Source organism: Mus caroli, unplaced genomic scaffold (genome assembly GCF_978045245.1).
Source record: "Mus caroli unplaced genomic scaffold, Mus_caroli_1 scaffold_3, whole genome shotgun sequence".
NCBI classification, from domain to species: Eukaryota; Metazoa; Chordata; class Mammalia; order Rodentia; family Muridae; genus Mus; species Mus caroli.
The window spans coordinates 55,759,064-55,780,772 of record NW_028227258.1 but is presented as its reverse complement, the minus strand read 5'-3'; the positions used below and the strand labels follow the sequence as shown (position 1 = coordinate 55,780,772).

At 49.0% G+C, this 21,709-nt stretch overlaps 1 protein-coding gene across 1 annotated transcript; it reads right to left on the bottom strand.

The window, feature by feature from the left end:
- Window positions 1-14,437: 14,437 nt before the first annotated feature.
- On the bottom strand, window positions 14,438-19,737 carry Tafa3 (TAFA chemokine like family member 3). Its single transcript, XM_021158946.3, has 6 exons — window positions 19,641-19,737; window positions 17,878-17,966; window positions 17,661-17,776; window positions 16,880-17,029; window positions 16,020-16,144; window positions 14,438-14,576 (listed from the first exon to the last, which is right to left on the bottom strand). The coding sequence occupies exons 3-6, from the start codon at window positions 17,770-17,772 to the stop codon at window positions 14,565-14,567; spliced, it is 399 nt and encodes a 132-aa protein (XP_021014605.1). The 5' UTR covers window positions 17,773-17,776; window positions 17,878-17,966; window positions 19,641-19,737; the 3' UTR covers window positions 14,438-14,564.
- Window positions 19,738-21,709: the final 1,972 nt, after the last annotated feature.

Below are 21,709 nucleotides of genomic sequence, written 5' to 3'. Positions count from 1 at the left end.
TGCCCTACACATATGCCCTACACATATGCCCTACACATATGCCCTACACATATGCCCTACACATATGCCCTACACATATGCCCTACACATATGCCCTACACATATGCCCTACACATATGCCCTACACATATGCCCTACACATATGCCCTACACATATGCCCTACACACATGCCCAAATGAGTTGGAGGCCATCAGACCCTAGTTGTGAACTTGGTCTACAGAGCAAGTTCCAGGACAGACTGGGCTATTTGAAGGAACTCTGCATTGAAAGGCCAAACAATTAACAAAAACAAAACAAAAGATTCAAAACAACAGCCGGGCAGTAGTGGCATACGCCTTTAATCCCAACACTTGGGAGGCAGAGGCAGGTGGATTTCTGAGTTCGAGGCCAGTCTGGTCTACAGAGTGAGTTCCATGGCTACACAGAGAAACCCTGTCTCGAAAAAGAAAGAAAGAGAGAGAGAGAGAGAGAGAGAGAGAGAGAGAGAGAGAGAGAGAGAGAGAGGAACGAAGGAAGGAAGGAAGAAAAAAAGATCCTAAACAACAACAGCAAATCCTCTGAGTGGCAAAACCAGATGTGCATGACTGCATTTGTGGTCCTCAAGTGCTGGGACTAAAGCCTGCACCAATACCGCCCAGCTGAGAATCCAGGTTTATTAACTCACAGAAAGACCAAGGCCTCATATACCTTCAGGGCTCCATTTACACACAGTCACTCCATGCGTTTACCCTCCCACACTGGGCGTCCATCCTTCATCCACATACAGATAAAATTCTGCACCTCACCCAAGTTTATTCCACAAACCAGAGCAGCTACTACCTACTTCAGGACAATATAGGCATAAAATGTAAGTCCAGCTAACAGGATCTCAAAAAAGATCTGGGGGTGGGGGAGACGAGGTCCAGACCCAGATGAAGTCTGAGACACCAGGCAGAGGAGAGTGTTGAGGGTGCTCAAGCTATTTTACCCAGAAAGACCTACCAAAACCTTGCAGGAGGAGCTCAGATCAGGAAGCACTAGAAACAGAGAGTCACATTCAAATATCTCAAGTGCCTGATCTGTGGAGACCCCAAGTCCAGGTCTGTGGTTCTCATGGGTTCAAGTGTGCAGTGCTCGAGAGGCTCCTTGTCTGGGCATCAGATGCTCCATAGCCTGTCCTTCTTTGTTGTAATAGTACAAAGACCACAGTGGAAGTTATATTTAACATGTATGGCCAGACACTAACTGCTAATCTCTTGACCTTCCTTCCAGGTCAGGCCCATCCTGTCCTCTCTGTGTCTACTGGTCTGTCAGCTAAGACTCAGTCAGAGGTCAGACCTCCTAAACCCTTCCCCAGCTCTGTCTGTCCTCTCTCCCACTTACAGTAGGGATACAAGTCTTTCACCCCAAACCAGTCAAAGCCTTTTCTACAGGTGGTGTTGTGAGATCAAAGAGTTCCCCCGCCTTTGTCTTCCTTGCCAGAGGCAGACAGGAGAGGCAGACAGAGATTTCCCCAGAGAGAATCTGCCTGACCCAGGCTGTCTGCTGTGCTATTTACTCCAGATTCTACCTGACAACCCATCTGAATAAGGAACTCCTCCTAGCCTGGATGAGCTCCCGCGCAGACCCAGTTGGTAATGGAACACACAGGCTTCAGCTTCCTCCATGAAGGAGTGACTGTTATGGCCACTTTCCCCCAAGCTAAAAATAACTGGAAAAAACAGGCACAATAAATAAAAGACCTCTTTTCAGACCCCAGGCAAGTAGTCGGTGCATGATAACTGCAAAGGGCTTGGCTGCATCTTGTTTGACTGCAGACAACTTCAAGCTCCAACCCTTCCCTGTCTATTGTTAGAATTAATGTACAAAATGGTGGACTTCATTATGTTGATTTCCCATATGCATACATTGTACTTCATGAATACTCACCCCCCATTACCTCTCGTATCCCCCCAAGTAGTCTTTGACTACTGGCTCCACCATACCCAGGAGCAGCCATGTCCTTTCCTTTCTATTGCTTTGTTTCATTTGATATTTAGCGCGTTGTGTTGGGGCAAGTGGGGACACTGATCCTGTAACATGGAAGCATGCAGAGGTCAGAGGACACCTTGCAGTGTGTCAGAGGACACACGTTCTGTCCTTGCACCAGGTGGATTCTGGGAATCAGTCAGGTTGTTAGGCCTGGCAGCAAGCACCCTTACCTGCTAAGGCATCTGCCTGTCTCCAAGTGACTGTATGTTTACAAGTGGAAAATTAGTGAGAGACATGAGGTATAGCTGGTTTTCTAAATAGAAATGTAGGGATATAAAGCTTTAGTACAAGTCAAATGTTTCAGTGAACAAGTTGGAGCAGCTCAACTTTATAACGATTACAAATTAATCTGAGGACTGGAGAGATGGCTCAGTGGTTAAGAGCTCTAGCCGCTCTCTGGAGGACCCCAGTTAGATTCCCAGCATCCTAGGTGTGGCTTACAACTTCTGTAACTCCACTTCCAGGACGCACGGATGTCTCCTCCTGAGTTCTGAAGGCACCAGGCATGCATGAGTTTATAGATACACGTGAAGGCAAAATCCCACAGACACAAAAGAACTAATAAAAATTTAAAAAGAAAGGGCTGGAGAGATGGCTCAGCAGTTAAGAACACTGGCTCATCTTCCAGAGGTCCTGAGTGCAATTCCCAGCAACCACATGGTGGCTCACAACCATCTGTAATAGGATCCAATGCCCTCCTCTGGTGTGTTCAAGGAGAACCATAATGTACTCACATATATAGAATAAATAAACCTTGAAAGAAAGAAAGAAGAAAGAAAGAAAGAAAGAAAGAAAGAAAGAAAGAAAGAAAGAAAGAAAGAAAGAAAGAAAGAAAGGGGGAGGGAGGGAGGGAAGGAAGGAAGGAAGGAAGGAAGGAAGGAAGGAAGAAGGAAGGAAGGAAGGAAAGAAGGAAAGAAGGAAAGAAAGAAAGAAGGAAAGAAGGAAAGAAGGAAAGAAGGAAAGAAGGAAAGAAGGAAAGAAGGAAAGAAGAGGGCTGGCGAGTTAGCCCAGTGATATTTACTGCTCTCCTAGAGGATCCTGGTTTGATTCACAACACTCACATGGATGTTCACATCTATCTGATTCCAGGGGTGTCTATACACTTTTACCCTACAAGGGTATCTATCAGCCATGCGTGTGGTGTATTTGTATACAGGATACATCACACACGCGCACACACACACACACACACACACAAATTAAAGACATAAAGTCAGATCGCTTCAAAAGTGATAGTACAAACTTTATATAGCCCTTCAAGGGTGTAGAAACAGAGTGAGAACTTTTCTACTTTTTTCTGAGTCCAACATTATCCTGGTTTTAAAACAAAGACCGATATTTGTGATAGTGCTAATTTAACATAACCTAGAATCATTTGAGAGATGGCCTCTGGGCATGCCTGAAGGGAGTCATCTTGATTGCCTTCCTTAAAGTGAGACCTCAGTCTAGTGGTTGCCTGGTAACCAGGTGGGCAAGGTTGAGGAGATGGGGAATTTTTTTTTTTTTTTCTTTTTGAGACAGGGTCTTAAGTAGCTCAGGTTAGCACTGAATTCACAACGTAGCTGAAAATGATCCCGAACTTTTGCCTTTGTTTCTCTGCCTCCTGAGTGCTGGGATTGCAGACGTGCACCATAAGCTAGGCCTCTGCTGTGGGGATAAGCTTGGAGATTCGTGCCTATTAAACAAGCACTAACTCTATCATCCGAGAGACGTCCTCAGCTCTAACATGAAATCATGATCATGGAAGTACTGTTTACAAGTGTGTGAAAACTCAACTAAACATCCACTTCAAATTATTTTATTGCATGTAAAATGCATTTCAACAGACATTATCGGCACCCAACCTTGTATATCTTTTTACCCACAGGGGCCTGGACCTTGCTGCCGGAAGACTTTCTCCAGGAACCGCGGCTCCCGGCACTGAGAGGAGTCCGAGGTTAACCGGGAGAGGTTCTGGACCCAGAGCTGCCACAGAGGTTGTGCGGGTTGAGGGGACCCCGCAGTTTTACGATTGCGACACTAGGTCAGTCCCACCGCGAGGGGGCGCTGCTCATCCAGACGCCCGAAGTCTAGCGCGCTGCACCGAACTGAGTATGCATCGCCTGCTGTGGAGTCCTGGGGTGGACCGCGCTCAGCTGCGACCCTTGCATCCACCCGAGATTTCCCCACTTGTCCCGGGGGCGGGGTACAAAACGGGACAAAGTCTAACCCCACAGGCTAGTGGGAAGGAGGGCAGCGTAGTCTTCACAGAACGCGTCATCGAATAGCCCTGCCTCTCTCTTAACCGAAGACTAATTTCCCTCCCCAAATCTTACACACAGCTCTTAACTTTCCCGGATCCTGAGTCTGTATCTGTCCCATCCAGGCCTTCTCCTTCTCTGACATCTTTTAGTTGACTAAAGCCTTCAGTTGCAACTAATTATTTCTTTTCTATGTATTAATCTATTCTCTCATCTATTACGTCCCCAGCGCAGTTTCTCCTCCCTTCTCTCCTTCCAGTCCCTTCCCTTCCGCACTACCCATCCCCCAACCGCTCATCCTGGCTTTCCCGTCAGAAAAGGGCAGGTCTCCCAGGAATATCAACTAGATACTGTATATCAAGTTGCAAGAAGACTAGACACCTCCCCTCATATTGGACGAGGCAACCCAGTGAGAGGACAAGGGTCCGAGAAAGACTTCCAGTGGAGAGGCCAGAACACCAACCTGTCCACAAAACCTTCCACCTACAATTTGTCCTGCCAGCATGACGTGCTGGGGTTGGGAGTGGCCAACCACTAACTGGTCCAGCTTGAGACCCACGTGGCAAGAGGGAGCCCACCCTGACATTGTCTCAAGGACCAGAAACCAGAGGCTGAAAGGCCCAGAGACCTAGGAGAGAACCAAATATGTCCAGAAAAAAAAAATCAAGAAATGATTCCTAATGATATTCTGCTATACTCAAAGACAGAAGCCTGGCAGGACAGACTCCATCCAGCAACTGATGGAAACAGATGCAGAGAGACCCACAGCCAAACATTAGGCAGAAATCAGCGAATCCTGCAGAAGAAGGGGAGGAAGGATTGTAGGAGACAGAAGGATCAAGGACATCACAACAAACAAACAAACAAATCACAGAACCAACAAACCGGGACCTATAATAGGGGCTCACTAAGACTGAACTGAAGTCGGGGAGCCTGCACGGGACCTCTGTGTATGTATGTTATAGTTGGGTAGCTGTTGTTTTTGTGGGACTCCTAACAGAAGGAGTGAGGCTGTTTCTGATGCTTTTGCTTGTAACCGATTGTTTCTATTTAAACTTAATTAAAAGGCTCTCTCTCCTCTCTCTCCTCTCTCTCTCTCTCTCTCTCTCTCTCTCTCTCTCTCTCTCTCTCTCTCTCTCTCTCTGGAAAGATTATTGATGGGCAATCAGCTTACCAGCAGCTTATTCTTTAACAACCAGCAACTAAAGCAGCTCCCACTGGCAAGTCAATGGCTAACCAGCCGTTCTCCTTAGGGGAGGAGGCGAGGACATGCCCCACACCCTCTCCCACCATCCTTCCTCCCTCATAGGATCAACAGAATAAAACCTCAACCCTCTAGCTTTGAAAATGGTTCTGGGTCACTTCAGCCATTAAAACTCAGGTAACAGGCTGGGGAGGTGGTTCAGTTGCTAACGTGCTCGCCACACAAGCATGAAGACCTAAATGGCAATCTCCAGCACCCACATTAAACAAACAAACAAATGAAAATCCAGATTGCCCTCGTGACACTAGTGATGGAGAGGCGGAGAGAGGAGGGTCCCCGGAGCTTACGAGCCATATAGTCTGAGGTGTCCATGTCTGGGTTCAGTGAGAGATCCCCCGACACTAAAACAACATAAGGCAGAGAGCCAATAGAATATTGCTGATGGACTGTTGAGATGGCTCAGCCAGTAACAGCACTGACTGAGTTCAAATTCCCAGAAACCACATGGTGGCTCACAACCACCTGTAATGAGATCTGACGCCCTCTTCTGGTGCTGTCTGAAGACAGCTACAGTGTATGTATGATGTATGTATGATGTATGTATGTATGTATTTTGGGTTTTTTGAGACAGGGTTTCTCTGTATAGCCCTGGCTGTCCTGGAACTCACTCTGTAGACCAGGCTGGCCTTGAACTCAGAAATCCATCTGCCTCTGCCTCCCAAGTGCTGGGATTAAAGGTGCATGGCACCACTGCCCAGCTACTTATTTACAATAATAAATAAGTCTTTAAAAAAGAAGAAGAGTGTTGGCATTGACTTTTAGCCTCCACATGTATGTGCACGCAGGAACAAGCATGGAAGCACAGGCCCCACACATCCCCAATTCCTCACCTCCAAACAACAGTAAAACCCCTCAATATACTCATCCTCTTGGCAACGGATGCCTGTCCTTGGCGAGCTTTCTGGAACCCTGTGTGGTGGGACTTAGGAGGCCTTTAGCTCCAGTATCTCCAAGAGTCTGAGAGATGTCCCTCAAGTCTAAGTGAGCCACCTTCTCAATTCTTATGGGAATCCCTAAAGAGACGCTCTGTGAGGCTCAGTCCCCAGCTGGGCTGGCTCTGACTGGAGCACAGCTACACGGCTTGGGAGTCTACAAGCATAACAGACGTTAAAGGGAGACTACATTAGAGGAAAAGTGGTTTCTACAAACCAAAGGACAGAAGTAATGGCCAAGGATTCTCGGCCGACCTTAACAGTATGTTTTCCTTTCTGCCTCAGAAATCCCAACCCATCAAAGTCTCTAGAACTCGTAGTCAACCAATAAACTCCTCTGCCAGCCTAAGATTCGAACTGTAGGTTCTGCAAAAGTCACTAACAGAGGCATCTACCTACTCGATGTTTTCTTTGGTGTAAAGACTGCCATACAAGGGCTTTGGTGAAAAGGCTACAGGATCTGGAGAGGGCTGTTGGAATGTTAGACTTCCAGTGTTCCCCAAACAGTACACAGATCTGCACATGAGGCCAAGGTGCCTCTGTGATTGTGGAAGAGAATGAAGGCTGCACTGGCCAGGAGTGAAGAGAAAGTCCCAAGCTGGGAGACACTGCCTTTTCCTGCTCCCCACCTCTGCAAGCCCCAGGCAACCCAGCACTCCTCTAGGTTGGAGGGCTTATGAAGTCTTACCTGGATTGCTGTCTGTTTCTCCTCCTTTCCTCCCTTCTCCTCTCCCTCTTCCCCTTCTCCTCCTCTCTTTTCTTCTCCCTCCCTCTCACTCCTCCTCTTCTCCCTTCTCTTCCTCTCCTTTCGTCTTCTCCTCTTCCTCCTCCTCCATGACAAGGGTCCCAGCAGAGCGTCCTGCTGAGTCCTGTATATCACACCCAACTTAGGTCAACACCTGTGGTTTAGCTCTCACATGGGAAACTGCCCATCCCCACCCCCACCCCCCGTTTGCTTTCTACTGGTGTTTTCTGTGTTGTAGCGGCCCAGGCAGGGTGACTGCCAACAAAGGCGCATGGCTCTTTTCTCCCCTGAGCAGCAGCACCTGTAAGCAGATGTTAATAACTGCCTGACTGCCGCCCATTTTTGTGATGAAATATCACACTGCTTCTGTGCAGTTTTTTTTTTTTAATTGTTTTCAGGTAAGAAAATGCCCTGGTTGCTTTCACCAGTGGGAAAGGGGAAGAAAACACCACACACACACACACACACAGAGAGAGAGAGAGAGAACAACAGTAAAAATATTTTTAAAAACATATATAGATACTTAAGGGGAGCTGGGGAGATGACTCGGGTAAGATACTTGTGCGAGCAGGAAGGCTGGAGTTCGTATCCCCAGCACCTACACATAGGGGGAAGAAACTGAACATGGTAACACTCTTGTAATCCCCACTGGGAGACAGAGACAGGATCCTAAAGACTCAATGACAAGACAGTCTAGACAGTTTGTAAACCCTGGGTTCAGTGAGAGACCCTGTCTCAAACAAACAAAAAAGTGGAGACCAGCAGAGTTGGTTGACTTGCTGTCAACCTCTGGCCTGCATATGCACACATACCACATGCAAACCCGTAAACTAACATGCACAATCAAATAAAGCATATGCAGGCTCCTCTGGCCTCTCCCAGGCAAAATTAGCAGTGATGTCTCATTCAACCCTGCCATTCTGGAGGCTTCCTTTGCTGTTGTCCTTTAGGGTTTCTCCTGACAGACGGGGCAGCAGTGATACAGCTACGTTCCTTCCAGTAACACCTAAAATATCAAACTATCCGGAACCACCCAGAAACTAGATCGGGATTATTATTATTGTATTTTTTTTACTTAAAAAAAAAAAGTTTTACCACCAGGTAGTGGTGGCACAAGTCTTTAATCCCAGCACACAGAGGCAGTTTCTGGCCCCTCCCCGACCACACTAACTTCCAGGCTGTTCTAGCTTACAGGCTCCCTCCTGCCTCAGCACCTGTCTTTAAAACTGTCAAGGATACCCCTGCCTTAGATACCCTTAGAAATCTGAATAAACCTTTCTTTCTACACTCAGAGGGGCCTACTTTGGTGGTTTCCACTATACCATCACTTACACATACCCACAATCCTAGCACTCAGAAGAGAGACAAGAAAATTCCCCAAAATGCAAGGCCAGTGTGTAAGTGGGAGGGGGCTATATAGGAGACCCAGTCCCAAATCCCAAAGAGAAACACTTGTCTTTTCCACCGGCTGCACATTGTTTTCTGCCTTAGAGTGATATTTGAATGTACCCTGGACAATTGGATAACACTGGCCCCTCCAACGAGTCTTTCAGGGTGAGAAGCTCCTAAATTTCTACAGAACGTATTTCCCACTATCTGGATGCCTGTGTGTTGCCCGCGTATGTTGAGCACTTGATACATCCTATTTGCCTGGTCCATTTAGAAGGATGGCCTGACCTGTATTAAAGGTAAAGCCTTTAGGGGTGGGGTTGGTGGGGGTGGTGGGGTTGATGTGGGTGGGAGGGGTGAAGAGTGGAGAGTGGTGGGGGTGGTATGTGTGTGTGAAGGTGCACAGCTGGGCTTACCAGCAAGCAAGCTGTTTCTAGTAATCTTTCCTAACAGGTATCAAGAATTAGCATTAGAAACCAGATATGATGCATTCAGCAATCCCACGCCTTTGGAAAAAAGAGGCAGCAGGATTGCTAAAAGTTCAAAGCCAACCTGGGCTAGACAGTGAGTTCCAGGCCAACCTGGGCTATGCAGAGAGACCCTATTTCAAACAACAAAACAAAACAACAAATATTTGCTAGGTCACTGGCTGCAGGCTTAGACGCCGTAGGATGCCCTTACTCTGGAAGCTGGAAAGTCCAAGAGCACTGAGCCTGAATCTTCCTATCATCTGGTGAGAGTCTCAGGAGGGGAAGGACAAGGGGACATGTTTAAGATGGCCACCGAAAGCTGTGCCCAGGACAAAGGTGGTAACCCCTCTTAACAGGCTAGTCACCTTCAAAAGGCCCACTTCCAAATGTGAGTCTTGAAGGGAACAAATCACAGCAACATGTGTTACTATTTTTTTGTATATATGGGTGTTTTGTCTGAACATATCTGTGCATTGTGTACTATGCATGCAGTGCCTGGAAAGGCCAGAAGAGGGCGCTATACCCCATCCTTTGGAACTGGAGTTACAGCTAGCTGGTTATAAGCCACCTTGTGGGTATTGGGAATCGAATCCAGGTCCTCTGGAAGCACAGCCAGTGCTCTTAAACACGGAGCATCTCTCTGGTACCTATAGCAGCAATTTATGAAGAAACTGGGAGAATAAGGGTCTGACTTCAGGAAGACAGAGGATCAGAAAAAGCTATATCCCTAAGTCCTGAGCTCAGAAGGAAGCTGATGGAAGTATATGTCCTCCACATCTGGAGACAGACCTGGAGTTTCTGAAAGATTAATCCCCGCACTTGGGAGGCAGAGGCAAGCAGATCTCTGCGAGTTCAAAGTCAGCCTGGTCTACAAAGTAAGTCCAGGACAGCCAGGACTGGACAGAGAAACCTTGTCTTGAAAAACATGACAAAGAAAAAAACAAAATGTTAGCAAAAAAAAACAAAAACAAAAACAAAAACAAACAAAAAAAAAAACAAAAAACAATGGTGGCATACACCTTTAATCCCAGCACTCAAGAAGCAGAGGCAGGCTGACCTCTGAGTGTAAGGCCAACCTGGTGCATAGAGTGAGTTCCAGGACAGTCAGGGCTACACAGAGAAACCCTGTCTTAGAAACAAACAAACAAGAAACCCAACACTTAAATCAGAGCTGTTCTGTCTTCCAGTCTGTGCTTAGGAAGGACTGGGGTGCTAGGTTGGGGCACTGTGGGGTGTGTCATGTCAGACCACAAGAACAGTTTTGATGATAATGGCTTTGAGGGCAAAGAAGAGGATAAAGGTAATCCAGGGCCTGGAGAGTGGTTTGGGAAGTTGTTCTCTGCTTCTCTGCATGTTCAGCCATTCATCGACTCCAAATACATTTACAGCCACCATACAGCAGCTGGTGGGCCTGTGCCTACCCCACACTCACACTTGGTGACAAATCACACCCCAAGGACATCAAGGACTCACACTGGGAGAGATGAAAAGGAACCGGCCCCATCTCAGCCACATAGGTAGAGGTGGGATGTACGCTGTGTCCTGGGCTGTGAGCAGCCAGCGCACCCTGGTCCTGCCATCTGCTTCCTTAGTATTGCAGTTGAACTGGTTTCTGTGCATTCTGAATATCATCCTTGCTTCGGGGCATGGTGATGCTAAAACCCACAGACAGCCACTCACATGCATGCACAGTCCCATCTTTACCCGAGGGTGCCCATGCAGTTATCTTCCTGAAGTTCAAAAATTGTAGTTGCATGAACATGGAAAAGAGCAACTGAATTCACGTGGACTGGGAAGTATCTGAGAAGTGTCTGTCTGCTCTGCGTCTTACTCTCAGACTCCATCTTAGACAGCACGTCTGTGTTTGTTGTTGTTGTTAGACATCACAAGAGGCAATGGAAAGGATTTAAGGGGACACAAGCACAGGGTCAAACAAAACAAAACAAAACAAAACAAAACCCTCCCCAAATACTGGAGTCCAATGCAGCCATCGATTTCCAGGTCGGCAGTGTTCACACTCAGAAGGCTACAGTAAAACACTGTTGCAAAGACTGGCAAGAGTTTCCACAGACTTATTTAGGTTTCCAGAGTCATGTGGTGTGTTCACAATGACTCAAATATGCTCTCATAGCACAAAAATAGTCACAGGCAATAGTAAGAATAGCATGTTTCAATAAAACTTTATTTGTAAAAAAAAAAAAAAAGTAACCTGTATGCTTTAGTTTGCAATCCCCTGCATAGGACAAAAAGAACCTGGGGTGATCAAGACAGCGTCAAGGTTCTGCAAGGGTTTCCATTCTTTTTCTGTTGTTATTGTTGTTCCTCTTTTGACAGGGTCTCTGTTAGGTCCAGCCTGGCCTCCATCTTGCCATCCTCCTGCTTGCTTCCTGAGTACCTGGGATATAGGCATGCACCCCCACACCGAGTTTGCCAAGGACTGACAACACTCCATGTTGCCTCCTCAGGAAAGGACAGGCACCAGTTCTCCTTCGTGTGGCATTAGTCCTGTTCGGTTTGGCTCTGTAGTTGGAAATTCTGACTTGGTCCCCTTCATGCTTCCCTATGTGTATATGATCACTACGTGTTTCCTGTTGTTCTTCCCTCTGGCCCTTGCTCTCACAGTGTTGGGCAATTCCAGAATGAGACTCTCACAGTTAAGAACCCTGTTCTCCTTCCAAGTTCTCATCTGCTCTGGGGTACAATGGGATGTACAATAGTGGAAAGAACTCTATGCTGAGTCACTGAGCAAGGACATGCCACCAGCTTGCTGTGTGACTTCGGGCAAATTACTTAACCTTTCTGAGCTACCCTCTCCCAGGCTGGCAAATCAAAGAGCTGGCTTCTAAACCCTCTTGCAACTATAATTCTGGATTTAGGGAGCTGTCGTCTCAATGTGCAAGTTGATGTTGTAGAGCTGTCTGGGATCATTAATCAGGATGTTACTCACAGACTCAGTACAACTGCCAGGAGGTTAGCAGAAATCAGTCACATGATTTAGTAGTTGCTGGCTTTCCTAGAGCCCGCATAGCTCAAGGGATGGGGTCCCGGCAAACCTCAGATGATGAGATGTTCTCGCCAAGAAGGGCGGAGGAAGTCAAACGCCTGCAGGAACCCCTATGCTCCAAAAAACCCCCAAAAAACCAAACCAAAAAAACCCTCCATTTATGTCTAGACTGTTCTTTGCATAGCTACAAAACCTACACAGGTTTGGATTCAGCTGGATACAAATTTTGGGGGGCGGAGTTGGAGGTGGGGGTCTGGATCTTTTCTTTGCCAGAGCTTTTTGTGTGGGGCTTCCCTGGAAATCTACAGACATCCACTCAGCTCAGAGTTCACCCACTAAATGCATGGCTAGGTCAGGAGGCAGGGAGGGAGACTCGGAAGACTTAACAGGGAATAAGCAACTTTAGTGGGGGTCAGGGAAGGTGCAGAATCAGGACACTGAGGCAGGTGGGGGCTGGAGGAGGCTGGCAGCTCTCAGGAGCTTGTGACGCATCATCTCTAGACTCTCCACTTTAACCCAGTTCGTGTGGACAACACAGGTGGGGTACAGCAGGGGAGCTGACTGTTGGGTGACAGTGTCCAGAACAGAGTGAGCAGAGTCCATGGAGCTCTCTACACCCACTGACAGAACCTACCTTCTGGCCTCCAGGAAAGCAGGCTTTCACTGCCTGGTTCTGCTGAAGCCGTAACCTAAATAATTCACTCACACATCTCTCTCTGAGCATCAGGAGGAAAACAAACCCAGCCCCAGCCCCAGCCCTGCGCTCAGGTTTCCATGGTACAGAGGGTGAGCCAAGAGGCTGGGAGGCCATCCCAGGCCTTCAACGTCCCCTGGGAAGGGTCACAGACCTGACATGGGCAACAATGTGTTCCTTCCCTCCCTAGAGCTAAAGACGGCATTGACAAGTCTGTAATGTTTTTAAAAACAAAAAGAAGCAAAACAACAAAACAAAGAATATGTCACAGAGACTTAACACACCCTCTGGCCTCCACTCCTCAGTACTGAAGGAGACCATGACTGCCATTGACCCTTGGTGACCCTGGCCTGTGACCGTGCTACAAGCAGAGACTGACAGAGGCCTGCCTTTGAAAGATAACGTTACTGTTCATCTCATTTTGCAAAACCCAAAACATGCCCTGAGGTGGGATGGGGTGATATGAGAGTCTTAGTCAAATGCATTGGGACACAGGCAAAGAGAAGGGCACCAAGATTCCAGTGTAAACTACGGCTGATTTACCTTCTCAGGGAACCATCATCCAGGCTGGTCTCTAACACTCACTCTAACACTTAAGGTCTTGGTGATAAAAGTAAGCCAGCTTGCTACTCCCAAGCCATCTGGGAGGCCAGCCTGGTTATGAAGTCCTCTGGCCTGCCCCTCTGCCCTCTGGCAGGTACCTATGTAGGGGGCTGGCTGAGAAGCAGCAGAGTGGGTGATGGGATACCTAACTGCTCACACTGCTTCTGCTGCCACTGGGCTGAGTGACCTCTGGGCTGTCACCGGGCCTGAGAAGTAGCTCCACTCTGCTGTGTGTGTGTATATTCTAGGGTGTTTGGGTTTTGTTTTTTTGGTTTTTTTTTTTTTTTTGGTTTTGGTTTGTTTGTTTGTTGGATGGGAGATCAGTGGCCTCAACCAAAATGCCAGTGGTCAAAGTCCCATCTCCCAAGAATCACGTTGGTGCTATCCAGACAGTGTTTGCTGGGTCTCACTGTCTAGATAAAACTGCCACGGAAGGCCTAGGCTGGAATCCTAACATCCGTGTTTTTGGAAGCCCAAGCTGTGAGATCCTGGGCAAAACCATCTCATCCTCTGTGACTCGGTTTCCTCGTCCTTTAAAACAGCAACCAAACACCCGAAGTTCAAGGTGGAGGGGTGATTCTGACTGAGGTCCTGTCCATCCATGGACAGCAAAGGATGTGTGCCCCGCCCTGTCTCTGCAGAGGTGTGCCGAAGAAGCCCTTCATTCTACTTTCCAGTGCTGTCCAAAAGAGATCCCACGGGTTTGGCACCAGGGGGCAGTGTTTTCCTCTCACATCTTAGCATCTTGCTGGGGATGCAGGTTTGATGGGAAGGCCAAGATGGGAAGGTACTGATGTGGCCCTCATAACTTTGTATCCTGGGATCGGGTGGCTGAAGAAGATCTGTGTAAATTCCATCTGCCCCACCCCACCACACCCACTGCAGGTCACTCAGAAGCCACGGTACCAAACACTTTAAACTGTTGAAATTGCCTGTCATCCACTCCTTAACTTGACAAGATATTCCTTAAGGATAGGTTTGTGTGTTGACTTTGTTCATAGGAGAGCACAGGTCTCTCAAGTGTGTGGCCAAAGATCCAAGCATTTTAGCTGAACAGAGTGCTGCCCAGGGCCCTGGCAGGTCTATGTTACACTTGACATGGGCACATGTCCAGGTAAGTGAGTCCTCTTATCTGCTGTCTGGTGACCGGAGGCCTTTCTTCAGTCTCGAGCTCAGTCAAGGCTGTCCTGCCTAAGCCATGACCTCCGAGAGTTACCGCGTGACCTAGAAAGCAAATCGTCAGGTAGGGGAAGGTTTGAGAAAGCAACAGGGAACCGGCCATTGTCGCATGCCAGAGAGCCCCAGCATAGGCGAGTCACCAAGAGGTCACCGCTGCCAGTCTCCTAACACCACCCAAGCTGAGCACCTGTGGCCTGGTGATTCATGCTGGCACCCGTCAGGCAAACCTCACTGCCGTTTGCTTCTGAGTCACTACACGGATTGCAAAGGCAGTGATCTGCCTTTCAGGCCTGTAACAGTATGCCAAATGCCCCTGGCTCTGTGATAGGTCTCACATTGCAAGTCTTAATAAACATTCTCAGAATGGCTGTCCCCCTTTACTGCCTACAGACGGGCTGCCCTGCCTTTTAGTCAGCCAACTGCTCCCTCCCCACATTTTAAGTTTTATGTATATTAGTACTGTGTCTGCATGAACATCTGTGCACCACATGTGTGGTGCCCAAGGAGGCCATAAGAGGGTATTGGATCCTTTAGGACTGTGTTACAGAGAGTACTAAGCTACCATGGAGGTGCTGGAAATTGAACCTGGGTCTTCTGTAAAAGCAAAAAGTGCTCCTAACCACTGAGCTACCACTCCAGCCCCCAAACCTTTTCCTGCTGAAGTTCCCAGTGTTGTGTGTTCTGTGAAAAACCTCCATTTTCCTCAGAACCCCAGAAGTGGTTTTGCTTCTGTTAGTTAACCTGCTTGCTGTGTGTAGTGGGGCTGGTGGCGGGGACACTGCCTTGGCTTGCCTGGAAATGTCACTCACTTGCACAGGTGATGGTGGCAATGACATACAACTAATTAGCCAGGGCACTGTGGAACCGCTAAAGAGTTTGATAAAATTTTAATTACCCCTTGTTTTGTGGGGCAGGCGGCAAGCTGTGACGATAATAATCTTCTTAGGTGCTGTCACCGAGGACAGAGCAATCCGACTAGGGGAGGGCAGGCAGGAAGTGGGAGGGGAAGGGGTAGGAGTGTAGGGGACAGGGGACAGTCTGTGGTGAGGTGGCAGGCAGAGAGGTTACAATTTCTGGAATTCAGAGAGAAGGATAAATTGATCCCTGGTTGATCTAGGTAATTTTCTCAGTTCTCTACATTTTTCCCCCTTAGGGTTTTTTTTTTTCCTGTTTTGTTTTGTTTTGGTTTTGGTTTTGGTTTTGTATTTTTGGATACAGGTATTATGTAGCCCAGGCTAACTTTGAACTCCTGATCTTGTTCCTGAGTGCTAGGATTACAGATGTGTGCCTCTGTGCCCTGCTCCATTTTGTTTTAAAAGGCCTGATATTTTCTAGGGGTGAACCCATGGAAATCGAAGAGGAGAAAGTCAAGGCAAGCATGCATGCTGCCATCACCAGTAGCAGTGCCTGGCCCTCCAGGGTTCGGCCCCTGTGCTACCCTGGGTGAGGGAGGAGCAGGAGGGGAGGGTGAGCCACCCGTCTCAATACCTTGGTGGTTTTGACCTTGTGTCCACTGCTGCAGCTCCACCCTGACAGGTCCGGGAGCACCTTACACTCCTCCCCCAGCAGGCAGGGCTCCATCTGACACCACCACTTCTGCAGGACGATGGAGGCTGTGGGGCAGGAGGCAGGTGTGGCTCTAAGGTCTGGGAGCACAGCACCGGTCATAGCTGGTCTGTGAATGAGGTCTAGCTTCCTTCCCACCAACCGCAGGCGCTGATTACCACCGGGCTCCCCCTACTCTGGGCTGTCCAAGGAGGCAGCACTGTACACAGGCTGTGGACTGGGGTCTATCCCAGGCAACTTCATCACTGCATCACACCAAAGGGGGAGGAAGGCATCAAGCTAGGGGCAGCTGTTGTTCGCACAGAGGTACCATCTTCAGTGCCCTCTTTAGGGTATATGAGCTAGTAGCCAAGCCACATCCAGACATGCACAGGCTGGCATGGGAGCTAGTGAGCACAGGCATGGTGACGATCTGGATGCCACCAGAGCGTGAGAACACAGTGTGTACAGAAAGGAAGGAGAGTGGGTGTGCGATATCAGGGATCCCATGTTCCTCACGGAGCAGGTAGAGAATAACAGACGTGTGGAAGAGGACCTCCCTCGAGGAGTGTTCAGCCAGAGGAGCTGGCTTGAGGGAATGGGCCAGGTGGCAGGTATGTACATGGCCTGTAACAAGAGCTTTCTTCCTCTATGACACAGGGCGGGCCATGTCTGCCCTCTTCGCCACTTGAGAGAGATAAGGTCAGCCTTAAGATAGCTATGAAACTAGACCCTCAGCAGATGGTGAGGCCTAAGTGGACTTTCTTATCTCTGCTCTGCCCAGGGCCTGGCCTCTCACTCACCGTCCACACAGGAGGGCTTTGCTCTGGTGGTGCCAGCCACCTGGCCAGACAGGCAGGAGCATTTGACCGTCTGGGAGCGCTCCTCAATGCGGTTCCGGTTGCAGCAGCGATGAGCAGCAATCACCTCGCAGGTGCCCTGCTTCACTAGGACTGAGGCAGCCAGCAATTACAAGCTCAGGAGAGCCAGGTCTCCAACCCTACCCTCCTCCCTCTCTCCTACCCTGCTGCAGGCCCTCAACCCCCTCCTCCTTGCTCATGGAAAAGTCATTTAAGAGAAACCCAGCGCTGGGACTACGGCTCAGCGGCAGTGTTTTCTAGCATAGAGGTGAAGGCTGGGATCAGACCTTCAGCACACACCGTTCATGACTCTTTGAAAGCTGGAGTCCCACACCAGCCCCCACCTTCCACTTTCTCGGGGTGAGGGCAAGGGCCCCAGAGCTTACAATGCGTGGGGGAGGATCATCCGCTTACAGAGGCTTTAGCCATCCCAGAAGGAAAACCCCAGAATTAGGCCAGGAGACTAGACTTAAGCCTCCGCCCGAGGGCCTCACTGCAGAACACCTTCCCCTTGGAAGAGATGGTGCCAATGGGTCTTCCCAGGCCTTCTCTAGACTGCGGAAGGGAAGAGGACAGTTTCCTGGGTAATGACTGGAGGAGTCACATCTGCAGATTTTACTCTGCCCCAGAGATCTGCCTGCTTTGTGGGATGGGCTGGAGTGCCTTCTTGCTCTCCAGGCATCCTGTAAAAACCCCTTCCCTCGTCTCACCACCTTTCCCAAACCTGCAGATGTTGGAGGCTGCAAGGAAGCAGAGGCCAGACATGTCCACAGCCAGGCAAGGCACAGTGCAAGCACCCAGCTGCCTGCACTCCAGTTGCTGGTGGGTCTCTCCATCGGTCTGTGGAGAGAAGTATACACCCTACTCAGCTCGAAGCAGATACTCCCTCTGCTCCTGGACTCAGCCCCTTCTCTATGCCCAAGGTTAGGCAGGGTACAGACCTTGTCTCCAGGTAGCTTTCGGTGGGGCGGGATGTCACTGTAGGATACGATGACTGACAGAGAGGGATCAAGGAACAGGAAGGCAGAGCCTGTGGAGGAGACATTTCAGAGATCTCGCAGAGTAAATTAAGGGCTGTGCCATGGACTGGACAATGACGCCCGACTCCCACTCTTTGAGCTCTTGAGCGGAACACTTCATTTGTGGGCTCTTGGTGATATCCCGCTGCACGAGAGATTGCTATGATCATTTGTAAATAAAGCTCCAAAAGTCTGGATACAACCTGAACAGCCATCAGTAGAGGGAGGGGCTGAGTACACCATGGAGAACTTGAAAATGCAGTTCCCTCCAGATGGCTGCTGGGAACACAGAGCAGAACAGAACAGAGAGAAAACCAAAGCCATCGAGGAATTTTGTAAGGACACAAACAGAGACTTTACTGAGAAACCAGTCGTCCTGTATAGATGGAAAAAAAAGCAACAAGTGTGTGTGAGGGCGAGAGTGTGTATGTGTGTTGCTTAATATGCACATACCTGCTCTGTTTGCCATTGAGAAAGGAAACTTTTTGCTTGGCTAGACGTCGTAAATAAGCCAGGCGTGGTGGTGCACGCCTTTAATCCCAGCACTTGGGAGGCAGAGCAGGCGGATTTCTGAGTTCGAGGCCAGCCTGGTCTACAGAGTGAGCTCCAGGACAGCCAGGGCTATACAGAGAAACCCTGTCTCGAAAAACCAAAACCAAACCAAACCAAACCAAAACAAAAACAAACAAACAAACAAACACACACAAGTTGTAAGAAGATGGCTTATTTCCCCAATGTCTTTCTTTTATGTGTTTAAGTTTCAGATCATGGGACCGGACTAGCAGTACAATTCAATCTAAACACAATTTAAATTTTTAACAGAAAGGAATGAAGGCTTGTTATGATGGCAAACGTATTCCTAGCACTCTAGACGCCACAGCAGACGGATCATTGAAAGTTTGAGGACAGCCTGATCTACATAGTGAGTTCCAAGTCTAGCCAGGGCTCTATAGGAAGACCCTGTCTCAAACAAACAAACACACACACACACAAACACAAACACAAAGCACAGAGCTGAGGGGGATGGCTCAGTGAGTAAGGGCAAGTGTGAGAACACCATCACAGATATAAAAAGCTAGACTACGTAAGAAGATTGCTAGATTGCTGGATAGCCTAGAGCTAGAGTAAGTGAAAGACAAAGACCCCACCAAGGCGGAGCAAGGTAGCAAGTGACAGAGAGCAGGGTGTCTCTGTCAAATAAGCCTCCTCTGGCTTTCATGTGGATGCAGACATGCACGCATGTCATGCACACACGTGAAAAAGAATAAATAAATAAATAAACAAATAAATGGAAGGAAGGAAGGGAAGAAGGAAGGAACATCACCTCCTCCCCCATTAGAAATTGAAAGCCTTGCCCAAGGCCAGGGTCATGGGTCAGGACCCAGAAGCCTGCCTGACGCTTTCTCTTCCTCCTGTCTTCTATGAACCAAGCAAGACCTCCAACATCTGTACCAGGAGTGGGTAAGAACCAGAGGGCAACCCGAAAAGTAGCAACAAAAAGTTGAGAGAAAGTAGCCACAGAAGGGGACAGGAAGAGCCCCAGGAGGCCACGGGTTAGCCTGGTCACTGTCCCCAGCAATTGACAGCACAGTTCTAGGAATACCAGGGGCCAAAAAGAAGGATACAGCTGCTCCCTTGGAGGGGCAGTCTTCTCCTCAATTCTCATCTCCAGATGTCTCACTTACCGTTCCTGGGGTCTTCAGGCCTCTCTCTGCCTGTTCATCTGCTGGTCTCAGACTTGTTCCATCTGATGAACAATGTGGAGGTTGTTCAGAATGGAGAGAGACCAGACCCCTGGAGGGGCTAAGAGGAAGCTTGGAAGAGAGTAAGAGAACGGGAGGGACACTAAGGAACTCCAGCTTAGGCTGTCTCAAGGCAAAGGCAGTCATTTCTGCTCTGGGAATCTGTCCTTGCTCCCCTACCCTCCTCCCTCAGACTATAGAGATCAGTGGGGGCAGTGACCCTGAGAGAGTGAATGGGCTTTCTTTTTCCTAGGAGTGAAGCAGGGGTGGGAGGGTCTAAGAATCAGTGCTGTCATCTTTCTGGTTTTGGGATAGAGCTAGGGTCAGAGAAGGGGGTGGAATCTGCCAGCTTTGTCCCAGAAGAGACCGCTGGGGAAGAAGCCCCAGGTCTCCCAGTTCTGTCTCTCCCTCCACCTCTAACCAACCCATCCTGAGCCTTGCTTCCTGGACTCTTCTGAAACTGGCTTAATTCTGCTGCTGTGTCTCAGCCCCACCTCAGAGGGCTAGCCTTGCAGGGCAACAGGTCTCTGCTTCCATGCACAGCCCACAGAACTTCTCCACTCTCTGCCAAAGGTCTTTCCTCGTTCAGTCCCCAGTGAGAAGTCAAACTGAAGCACATTGCTGGTGATCTGAGGGAGGGCCTAGCGAGGGGAATGCAGGTGGGGGTGGAAGGTGTGTGGGGCCAGTCCCCTGGGCATGGGTGTGTCCCCACACTTCTAGATGAACCTCCTGTCTCATAAGTCTTCTTTCTCAGGCTATGTCAGGAGCCCTCATTTTGACCATTGCAAATGCCATTTGTTCTTTTCTTGGGGACATCCTATTTCTGGTTGAGTTCTAACAGTGTCTGATCCAACGTACACATTTCTCCTAGGTATTCCAGTGCTCAGAGAACCTGGGGAAGACGGGAGACTTGGGCTCTCTGACGTTCTATTCATTCCCTCCTCAAAAGGTACAGGAGAAGGGAGTTTCTAGGATTTGTTTGTCAGCATCCATAGTCTGCCTCAGTTTCCTTGAGCTGTTTCCCCAATCCTCAATTCAGGCTAAGATGAGGCTGGGAGAGCAGCCTTCATAGCAACAAGAGGTCAACAAGAACCTTAAATCTTGTTTTTGCTTACTTCTGTTCCCTCTAGCATTTATTCTTACTCCTGGTACCCACCTGCTCCACAGCAGTGGCCCGGGTTCAACTTTCTGGCCTGAGGTCCTCGCTGCTTCTGAGCTTGGCATCTAGACTCTCCAAATCGGGCTCTTCGCGGGAGTGGCCAGCTTAGGTGTTGTCTGGTTTTGAGCTCTGTCCGCGATAGATCGTCAAAGTTGTTGCGCCCGAGGAGAGCAGGGGCTCTGGCTAAGCTGGAGTCTCCGGTTTAGAGCACCTAGATGCTCTGGTTCAGCACCCACCAGTTCTGCTGGGCTAGGCCGGGTCCTCCCGAGCTTTCGGTCTGCAGGTTGAGGAGCGCGCAGCCGCTAGACTGGGAGTCGTTCCCGCTACTCCAGCCCTTGCGGGCACGGCCGGCTTCTTCGAAACTGTGTGGGGGGTGCTCTGCGGGGAACCTGGGCACAGCTGGCCCGCAGCGGCCTCTTGTGGCGCAGAGCAAGTCAGGACTAGAAGCCCACCGACTCTCTTTTCAGGGACAGTTCCTTGAGCAAAACACATCAATTATAGCATGTCACTAAAACTTTCAGGAATGTGGCCCCTAGTCTAGTAGTTCAGGGAGGTAGGTTGTATTTTGGGATGGGGATGGGCGTTGCATCTGGGAGTAGTATTCATCTAGACCAGCAGTAGGCTGTTATTTAAATCCGAGCTCATTAAATCTTACAGTTCAGTTCTTCAGACCACGTACAGGGTTTCACACCTGTAATCCCAGGATTTGGGAGACAAAGGCAGGAGATAAGTGTGAGACCCTATCTAAAACAAACAAACAAACAAACAAACATACAAACAATAAAACCCAAACCAAGCGGAACAACCTCCTAAACCCAAAGAAAGAAAGAAAAGCACAGCAGGGGATGGGAGA

Excerpts from the sequence above, each read along its gene's own strand:
- Tafa3 (XM_021158946.3), bottom strand. The coding sequence starts at position 17,772 with ATGGAGAGACCCACCAGCAACTGGAGTGCAGGCAGCTGGGTGCTTGCA. Across the intron at positions 17,030-17,660 it reads GCAGCCTCCAACATCTGCAG|TCCTAGTGAAGCAGGGCACC; the intron begins GTTTGGGAAAGG and ends TGGCTGCCTCAG. Across the intron at positions 16,145-16,879 it reads AAAGCCCTCCTGTGTGGACG|CCTCCATCGTCCTGCAGAAG; the intron begins GTGAGTGAGAGG and ends CCTGCCCCACAG.